This window comes from Manihot esculenta, chromosome 12 (assembly GCF_001659605.2).
Source record: "Manihot esculenta cultivar AM560-2 chromosome 12, M.esculenta_v8, whole genome shotgun sequence".
NCBI classification, from domain to species: domain Eukaryota; kingdom Viridiplantae; phylum Streptophyta; class Magnoliopsida; order Malpighiales; family Euphorbiaceae; genus Manihot; species Manihot esculenta.
In genome coordinates this window covers 8377322-8388290 of record NC_035172.2, presented here as the reverse complement: position 1 = coordinate 8388290, position 10969 = coordinate 8377322, and the positions used below count along the sequence as shown (strand labels likewise).

Here is a 10969-nt window from a genome sequence, read left to right as displayed (position 1 = left end):
TTAGATCAAATATTAGAATAACAACAGTAGAATAATTTATTGATTTATTTTCTTTCTTTTAAATTTAAATATTTCATTTATATTTTTGTTGGAAAAAAATTTATATAAAGGGTTGTTTTAGGGGTAGTATATCAACTCTTAAATTATCTCTTATTTTCGTCTCTTCTCTCTTTATCTTTTGATCTGTTCAGCATCTTGAACTGAACTATATCTTTTATCTTTTATATTTTTTTATATTTTGTAATGGCTCTTAGTAGCTAAATTCTTTTATTAGTTGAAACTTAATTCAGTTGAGGTTTTTATAAAATTGTGAGATTCAAATCTCATTTCCTTTTCAGCTTAAATTTCTATTTTGAGGAATAATACCTCCATTGTTGTCTTCTTAGTAGTTCAAGAGATCTATTGAATATCTTAACTAGACAATATATTGCCAATTAATTCAAGTAAATATACTGAATTAATACAAGTAGCGATTAACATATCTATTTATGTTAAGGAATGTAGTGATTTGGTTTAAATAATTCTCTTGTAATCAAGTTTGAGTTCTTCTTTTCTTAATGAAATTAATTAGTTAAATCTATATGCTTATTGAGATATTGTTAATTGATTAAAAATTAATTTAGCACTTTGCAAATTAATTTAACATTAAAAGAAAATTAACGGAATTTTATTGTTTGAATACTTTAACAAAACAATAGAAAATAAAGTGAATTATCTTAAGAATCAATTATCAATTAATAAACCTCTTAACTCGGATTACCTTCAGCTGAATTGTTATTATCAATAGTTGTTTTACTTCATTATTCCACCATATTTATTATTTCCTTTTAAGTTTTCCAATTGAAATTCCCTTTCTTCTCTTTTTATTTCAAAATTCCTTTTCATCTCTTTTCTAATTTGACATTTAAAATAAATAAATTTAAAGTTTTTGTGGGATCGACACTTATTCCCCCTATCTACAGAATTCTTAGTCTGAAAAGGATAATTAGTTAATTGGGCGGATTCAACGCCTTAATTATGATGGTTATAAACTACTTATATAGAAAAATAGATAAAGTTTGAATATAGTTAGGAGTGTATGAGATAACAAATTATATTAGAGATAGCTTACTGAATCATATGAGGATAATCTTTGTAATTCGTAATATCCCATTCAATTAAAATTTTATTACTTTATTAGGAGAGTGAAGAGAAATGTCCAAAACAACATAGCAGAGGAAATGTGACAAAATGATGTAGTATTCAACAATGCAGAAAATGACACTTTTTTTTTTTTGATAACTTATTTGCTCTAGATTCTTCACTTATTCACATGTTTAGTACCAACAAATTTCTCACACATTGTAAATAGCTGATAGTAATCATTATGATGTAACAAACTTATTCCAAAGGGTTCTCACCATGTGTATATACAGGGGTATACAATAATTATCTTAAAAAGAAGTTGTTTTACATCAATGAATTAAATATTGTTTACTCAATAGATCATCGTGTTTGTGAAATTTACCCATTAACTAAACAACAAAGATTATGCTTTCCTAAGTGACAAATCTTATCTAAAGATATTTTTGAAATAGTGGATATTGATTTGTGGGGACCTTACTCAATAAGATCCATAATTAGTGTTTCATATACATTAACTATTCTAGAAGATTTTTCAAGGGCCATTTGGACTTTTTTACTAAAGGATAAAACATGAATTCATCAAATTTTAGAAGATTTTTCTAAAATGGTTCAAAATCAGTTTCAAAAGAATATTAAAATTGTTAGATATGACAATAGCATAGAGTTTATCAATAAATCATGTATTGATTGGTTTAAAAACAAAAAAATTTTACACTAAAAGTATTGTTCTTATTCTTCACAATAAAATGAAGTTATAGAGAGGAAACACAAGCATTTGTTACAAACAGCAAGGGCATTAATGTTTCAATCAGGGCTACCAAAAAGATTTTAGAGTGAATTAATTCTCATTACAACATATATCATAAATATTTTGCCAAGTTATGTTTTAAAATGGAAAAGTGCTTTTGAGATCTTATATAAAAGGAAACCATATTATTTATATCTAAAAATTTTTGGGTGTATTTGTTTTTCAACTAACAATAAACCTTAAAAAAATAAATTTGAGAAAAGAGAAATTAAAAGAATTTTCTTAGGATACATATAAAGAAATAAAGGATATAAATTGTGACTTGGAAAAGAATGTTATTTTTGTTTCAAGGGATGTTATATTTTATGACAAGCATTTCTAATATATGGTCAAAGTTTTCAAAGATGATGATCTACAACTAGTTCTACCTATCTCAATACTAGACACAGAACACAACAGAACATATGTGACACTCTTGTGCAACTATAAGAAACCATTAAACGAGAAATTGATAAAGAAGCTCACCAAATAGAGCCTACTATTTATACTATTCCACAATATACAATATCAGCCATTGAGCCTTTCGATAGTAGACCTCAAGATATTCCTACAAGAAGAAGCACAAGAATTAAAACAAGGCCATAATGGCTAAATAATTTTATTACCAGCATCACACATACAACCACCCAATTACTCACCTATTTTAGCAATGATTATATAAGTTTTGTGGCACAATATCTATTATTACAGAACCTAACTCTTACAAGAAAGAAAAAGAGGGCAATAATTGGAAATTAGCCATGTAGAATGAATTAGAAGTCTTGGGGAATAACAACACCTAGATATTAACAGAATTGCCTGAAGGGAAGAAGGCAATAGCCTCCAAATGGATATACAGACTAAAATACAAGCCGAATGGGTCTTTGGATAAATGTAAAGTCAGGCTTGTGGCAAAAGTATAACCAGCTTCCTACAGTAGATTTTCATGATAGTTTCCAACTTGTTGCTAAAGTAGTTACCGTTAGAATGTTCTTAGCTATCTCAACTGGTATGTCCATTAGTTAGACATCGACAATGCATACTTGCATGAATTTATTGAAAAAGACCTCTATATGCAACCTCCACAAGGTTACATAAAAGCAAAAAGGGGACAGGTATGAAAACTGGCTAAAAGTCTCTATGGCTTAAAGCAAGCTGGGTGACAATGGAATAAGGAGTTATCTATTAAACTAAAAAGATTTGGTTTTAGATAGTCTGAATTTAATCACTGCCTTTTTTCAAAGGATCTGGATGAGACTTTCTAGCACTCTTAGTGTATGTGGACAATGTTGTAATATCCAGGCACAATGAATTGGGCATTACTGAATTTAAGAGATTCCTAGATAGTACATTCACAATTAAGGACCTAGGATATGCAATATGCTTTTTAGATCTTGAGATTGTTAGATCTCCGGAGGAAATATTTCTCAATCAGCGAAAGTATGCCCAAGATATTATCACATATGTTGGACTTAAGCATGCAAAGGATGTTCAAAACCTCTACCTATAAGACTCAGGTTAGGTAACGAAATAGGAGAGTTATTATCTGATTCTAAACAATATAGATGCTTGATTGGAAGGTTGTTATACTTGACTATCTCATGGCCGGATATTGCCTTCTTTGCACAGAAACTAAGCCAATTCATGCAGACTCCAAGAAAGCCTTATCTCGATACAACATTACATGTCCTTAGATATGTGAGAGGATCTGTAAATAAAGGGCTTGTCTTCTCCTTGCACAATGACTTCAAAATATCTACCTACTATGATGCGGATTGGATCGCATGTCCCATGTCTAGGAAGTCAGTGATGGGGTTCTGCATTTTCTTTAGTCCGCCATTGGTCTTATGAAAGGAAAAAAAGGCAACAGTAAGTCGGTCTTCTACGGAAGCCGAATATCTAAGTATGGCAGCAACAGCCTGCGAGCTCCAATGGATGGTATATCTTCTTCAGGAATTTCAAATTCAACAATTATTACTCATCGCGCTTCATTGTGATAACAAAGCAGCACAACACATTGCTGCTAACCTGATATTTCACGAAAGAACACTACATTTGGAAATCGATTGACATATAGTTCGCAATCAACTTTCCAAAGGTTTCATTTCACTCGTGTATGTTGCCTCCAAGAACCATCTCGCAGATCTATTTACTAAATCTATCAGTTCCACTTGCCTAAGACTTCTGTTGTCCAAGATGGAACTTCCTTATTTCAATCCATCTCAACTTAAGGGGGGATTGAAGAGAAACGTCCAAAATGATATAGTAGAGAAGATGTGACAAAACGATGTAGTATTCAACAAAGCATGAAATGGCACTGTTTTTTTCGAGTAACTTATTTGCTCTAGATTCTTCCACTTGTTCACGTATTTGGCACCAACAAATTCCTCTCGCACATTGTAAATAGCTTACAGTAATCGTTATGATGTAACAAATTTATTCCAGAGGGTTCTCATCGTGTATATACATAGGGGTGTATGATAATGAAAATAATTATTCATTTTTCCCTATTTTCTTTAGCATTTCTTTTTCTTTTAGAGAGTTATAAGGCGTTCAAACTGTAATACCTAGGCTATTTTAACATAATGAGAAATAATATTAATTTAATTATGATCTTGGTTTGAACCATTATAATTATTGAGAACCGAGACTTGAATCTATTTATTTAAATAATTTAAATATATTTGTGGATTACATCGATCATTAATCTCTTTGAATACAAAACTTTAGATTTGCTATCAAATAATTCATTTTAGATGATGAAGCTATGTATAAAGCTACAGTGATATTATATGGCTTAAATCGGTTTAAAAGATTTTGAGAATCATTGACAAAAACTTTTAGGTAAATTGTCATTTTAAATACTACTAAGCAAACTATTGCTTTAACAAATTTTAGGGTGCAATTGCCTAGGAAGTTTTAGGCAATGAGAGATAGTGCATGAGCTATCATTTTAAAAAGCGACAACCTATTTCCCCCAAATCTTAAACTGCGATCTATCATCTAAATCAATGATACACGAACATTTTAAGGCAAGCTAGCACCTTAAGAAAGATAAAGTGTATTAAGTAAAATAAGTTAACCTTTAATAAGTATTAGTATGTAGTCTCCGTTTATTTTACAGAAAATATTTCATATTTTTTTGATATTTAAAATACTTAGAAAAATTAATTAATTAAAAATAATTTTTAGATAACTTTCTCTTTTTAAAATAAAAAGTCATTTTAAGAAATCATGTTCTATATTTTGAGAATTATTAGGACATTCATATATAAATTTATTAATATATTTTACTTTAAATTGAAATTAAATAATAAAAAATAAATTATTTTGTTAAAAAAATATTTTCTATAAAATATTTTTTAAATATTAGTTATTTTCTATGAGATAAATCGAGAAATAGAAATTTAAATTATACCGGATGAGTATTATATTTAAATTTAGAAAAATTACTATTATAATATGAAAAAATTTATTAATTAATTCTTTAATTTTAAAAAGTGTATCAAAATATTTTTGAAGTATTAAAAAAATCTACTCATTATTTTCTTTGTTTAATGTTGATATTAATTATTTTACTATTTAAATTTTATAATTTTAAAAAATTTATTAATTAATCTCTTAAAATTTTAAAAATTTATTAATTAATTTTTTAAAAAATATTTTAATTACGACAATTCACAGCTAAAATTATTAAAATATGTAACAGTCGAGAAAAAAGATACAATGCCGGACTGATAGTGCTACCTTTTCAAACGAACACCCTCTATGGTATCCACACGAACGTCTTCTATCCTTTTAGAGAGCTAGCTCTCTCAATGATGGATAGATTATGTGCTCCACAATCTGCAGCGGTTAGACTGAATTTTCTAAAAACTATTGTCAACACTCTCTTTGTAGAAAGAGTATTTATATGTTTCATTCTTTTGTTTTTCCCACAACTCCTTTTCCTAAAAGGAGTTGTGTTCATAACCCACTATTACAATCTCGCAGATACTCAAATATCTTATGTGATAGAGTCCTTTATCTGTAATACTTACAGATAGACTGCAAATATTTTAAATATTATTATCTCATAATAATAAATGATTAATAATAATAACACTTTATTATTATTTAAATATTAATAATAATAACACTTTATTATTATTAATTATATTAATGATTAATAATAATAACGCTTTATTATTATTAATTATACTAATGGGCTTTTAGCCCATTAATATAGCACATCAACAACGTTCTTGTGTGTGACCCAATAGGCTCACATTAATTGGCAATAGGCCCAGTCCAACAAGGCCTATAAGTCATAAGTGGCCTCTAGCAAGACATTATGACTACCCAACTAATATGAGGATCAATAGTCCGATAAAGCCTATTAAATAGAACATGAATTAATCCCTTTGTCACATGATATCTAGTTTGAATATAAGTCATGGTCAATGTCAAACTTATAATGTTCAAACTTATAATGTTCAAACTTATGATTTCTCGATCTTTAAGTAGACTGATAAATTCAAATGATATTGATCACACTATCAATTCATTTGAGCACGACCATGCATTTCTCAGTCTCACTTATCGAGGGCCCCAGAAGATATCTCTCTCATAGAGATGGATAAATCCTATCTTGATTGTTCATTATCCTCTATATAATTTCTATTATGCTCAATCATAACCTTTATGATTGTCCGATTAAAGACAACGTTTGGTTATGTCAAAGACGACATGTAATCAAAACCGGTCGTGGAGTCGACCATTTTATTAATATCAGGGAGGGGGTAACAATCTTTGGGACATGCTTGATTGAGGTCCATAAAATCTATACACATTCTATATTTGCTATTGGCTTTTTTGACTAATACAGGATTTGCTAGCCACTGTGGGTACATAACTTCCCTGATAAACCCTACCTCCTCTAACTTCTGCACCTCCTCCAACTTCTGCACCTCCTCCCTAGTGGCCTGTTGCTTCTCCCTTCTTACCACCCTTTTCTTCTGCTTCACCGGCCTGGCCTCTGGGAGGACATTCAGCTTGTGTGTCATCACTTTGGGGTCAATCCCGGGCATGTCAGAAGGCTTCCAGGCGAAGCTTGACGCGTGACCTCGGATTAGGGCCATGACTTTCGTTTTCTGCTCTTCAGTGAGGCTGGCGTTAAGACTGAAGACCTTGTCTGTCTCTGCTTCTGATAAGGGAAAGGTCTCCAACTCTCCGACCGGCTCTGTTCTGGCCTCTTTTTTCTCATCTCGGACCTCTAGAACTTCCGAGTCAAGCTTCTCTCCTGCCGAGCTCGGCTCTGATACCGTGGCCAGATATACTGCTCTTGCCTCTTCCTGGCTTCCTTTGACTACTCCCACTCCCGCTTCTGTTGGGAATTTCATAGCCAGATATCTAATGCTGGTTATGGCCTCAAAGTCAAACAGCGCAGGTCTTTTCAATATTGCGTTGTAGCTCAGGGGGAGTTTGACTACTAAGAACATCGCATAATGAGTGTGAGTCCTTGGCGCTTCTCCTAGAGTGAGAGCCAGCTTTACTTTCCCCTCCACAGGCACTGGGACTCCTCCGATCCCTTTGACTAGGGCCTGGTCCCGAATCAACTACTCTTCGGGGATTCCCATTTGCTGGAAGACCTTGTACGGCAGCAAATTCACCTTAACTCCCGTCATCCACCAAGATCTTCTTAACCCGGTAGTTGTGGATGACGGCTTCAATAACGAGAGCGTCGTCATGAGGCATTTGAACGCTCTGAGCATCCTCCGACGAGAAGGAGATGGTCATTAGAGAATGGTCAACTATCTGCATGACCTCGGTACTGCTGCCCTCCCCGTCTCGGCCTCTCTTCTTTCCTCTGCGACTCATCCGACCTCCAGTTCCTCCTACAATCATGTTGATGGTCCCACTAGAATCATCATTTACCGGTCCTGCTCCCGTCCTCCTGGGTGTTTGTGCTGCAGGGTTCGACTGAGGCCTTTCTCCTTCCAGCTTCTTCACAAAGTTCCTGAGGTGTCCCCTCTTTATGAGCCTTTCTATCTCGCTAATCAGCTGGTAGCAGTTATTGGTGTCATGGCCGTGGGTACGATGATACTGACAGCATTTGTCAAGATCTCGCTGATTTGCTTCTGCTCTCATAGGCTTGGGCCATTGGAGGAACTTCTTGTCCTAAACTGCCATGAGCACCTCGGTTCTAGAGGCGTTGAGTGGCATCAAGTTCTCAGGAACCCGTGGGGAGAGTGGTCTCTGTTCTGGGATTCGAGGAGGGAATGGTCTCTGGTCCCTCCAGTCCCAAGGCTGTCTGTACTGCTCAGGCCTCTTGCCTTGCTTTCTCTCCTGCCTTTTCGGCCTCCTTTCTTCGGGGGCTTTCCCCCTGTCTGCCACCCCTTTGGCGAATCGGCTTGTCACCAAGGCATCATCTTGCCTTATATACTTCTCCGCCCTTTTCATCAGCTCTGCTAGTGAGGTGGGAGGCTTCCTGCTCAGCGAGCCAAAGAACTCGGGCGAGGTCGTCCCTTTCTGCATAGCCTCTACTGCTCTGCCCTCATCTAGTTCGGGGATCTGTAAGGCCTCCGTATTGAAACGGGCGACATACTCCCTCAGCGATTCATCTCTTCTCTGCCTGACCGTCTCCAGGTAACTCGTCTTTCTGTCCGCAGGCACTCCGACAATGAACCGGCTGATGAAGAGATTGGCCAAATCTCCGAAACTCCTGATACTTCCAGTCTCAAGGCTGTTAAACCACACCCGTGCTGGTCCCGAGAGCGTTGTAGGGAATACCTTGCACATCAAGGCATCCGATAGAGTTTGCAGCTCCATGAAGGTTTTATAGTTGAGGACGTGCTCCCTCGGATTTTTAGTTCCGTCATAAACTGCCATGGGTGGCATCATGAATTTCTTGAGGACGGTCTCCTGCTGCATCCATTTCGAGAAAGGTGAAGAGGTAGGCAAGAGAGCCTGGTTATGATCCTTCGCTCCCAACTCAGCTAGAAGCTGCTCCTTCATTTTCTGCAGCTTTTGATCCACCCCCTCCTCTTCCTGTCTGGGCCTCTTCTCCATACGATACTCCTCTTCCTTCCACTCATCCTCCTCCGTTCTCCTGGTTGTTCTGGTAGAATAACTGTCTGCCTCGTCATTCTCTATCAACTCCCTTACCCTCCTTCCATGAACTCTAGCTTCTGGTTCTTCTCTACCCTCAGCTCTTCTCCCCCTTTCTCCAGTTTTTCTGCTGTTTGTTTGAGAGTGGTTAAAGGTAGGCTGGGGTTCATTGGTCCGGGGTTCCTTTACCACATGCAGTACATTCATTGGGATATTGAGGCCCCTCTGTTGCATCATCTGCCCCAACCAGTAGAGGGTGTTTTGTAGCTGGAGGGCCATGGCTTGGAGGTCTTGGTTGGATAAGGCAGCTCCAAATATGTTCCCTGCCGGGTTCGGCGAGGGGTTGAAAGGGATTGGTGGTTGGTTATTTGGAGTTGTGGGGTTGGAGAAAGAGAACTGTTGTCCCTCCTGAGCGGAGCTCAGGTCATTTGGAGTATTAACAAGGTTGTTTTCATTATGGTTAACCATCGTGGATCTCAGTGGGTATTGTAAGAGTGGAACTCCGGCGATGAAAAGATCTCCTTCGTTCCCACAGACGGCGCTAATTGATAATCTGAGATCTAGAAAATATGGTTTTACAAGGGTTGTCTAAGCTTTTTTCGAGAGGAGAGTGCTTCTCCGCTTTTATTCTTTTCCTTTGTCTGTCAGTGACGTGTAACGGCCTTACTGCCATTGGACCACCTGTCTCTGCCATACGGATACAGACGTACGAGAATATCAGATCTCTGTTTCATGCGTAACGACCATTTAATTCCCTCTGGTGCGCATGCAGATGGACCCACAAGGTGAATGGGTTGGCCACCTTTTCTCCTCCGGACTGGGTTGGAAGGCGAGATTAGGACTGAAGCTTAGGGGAGGTCTGAGTTGCGGGCCGAAAAGACTGGGCCGGCCCGATCTGAGAGTTTTAAGAAGGAGTTCGATCTTAAGGCCGAGAGGGCTGGACCTGATTCATGTGGGGGGCGTAAAAGCCTTCAAGTAAAGGGCTGTCGTCATGGGCTAGGCCTCAGACCGGGATAGTGAAATACAGCGGTCATCACTTCTAAAAATTAATGTCTATAATTAATTAAAGGCAATTATAAATGTCTACAATTAATACATGCAACAATATAAACTTGATTAGCAAAAGTATGTAGTTCAATATAATTTTTAAAATAAATATTAAATCAGATCTAAAATTTCTTTAGAGTTAACTTCTCTAAATTTATGTGCTTTATTATTCCCTTAATCTTAGCCTTTAACAAATTTTATGTCACTCATGTACATACATAAATATTTTAACACACATAATATATTACTTTTAATTTTTATTATAATTTTTTATATATATATAATGATCTTGTATTAGTTAGATTAATACATATACAAAATTATTTGTAAAATTAAAAGTTATAAATAATTTTTTTTAATAAAAAACGTAAATTTTACACCATTAACAGACCTACGAATAAAATTAATAAAAATAAAAATCATTTCCGAAATAAGAAACTTACGATAAAAAATAAGACTATCAAATGATGAGATAATTAGAATTAGTTATAGATAATTTTAAAAACATGTCAAGCTGTTTACTGCATTACCATAGATTTTATGACACAAATTTAATGAATAGATTAAAGTAAAAGAAAAGTATTTTACTTTAAAAAAAATAGAGATAATATTAAATGTGTAACATGTGATATAGTGCATAATCACTTAAACAGTAAAACTTTAATTTTCATAAAAATTTATTAGGTTTTATATTATAGGATCATCCTTTCATCTATTAAATAGAATGTTGATGTAACGATTTTTATATTTTAAATGTCATATAATGCATGATTCTATAAAGGGATTCAAGAATAATGAGAAATAAATGAAAGTCTTTTATCCATTAAAGACTATTATGCTAAATCATATGATATAAAACTCTCATGGTATTTTCCAACAATTACAAATATTTTATTTGTGAATGATACGTATTGTTGTTTG

At 34.7% G+C, this 10969-nt stretch overlaps 1 protein-coding gene across 1 annotated transcript; it reads right to left on the bottom strand.

The window, feature by feature from the left end:
* Positions 1–7564: 7564 nt before the first annotated feature.
* Positions 7565–8041, bottom strand: LOC122725261. The gene has a single exon (XM_043962292.1). It carries the CDS (start codon positions 8039–8041, stop codon positions 7565–7567), a length of 477 nt encoding a protein of 158 aa, XP_043818227.1.
* Positions 8042–10969: the final 2928 nt, after the last annotated feature.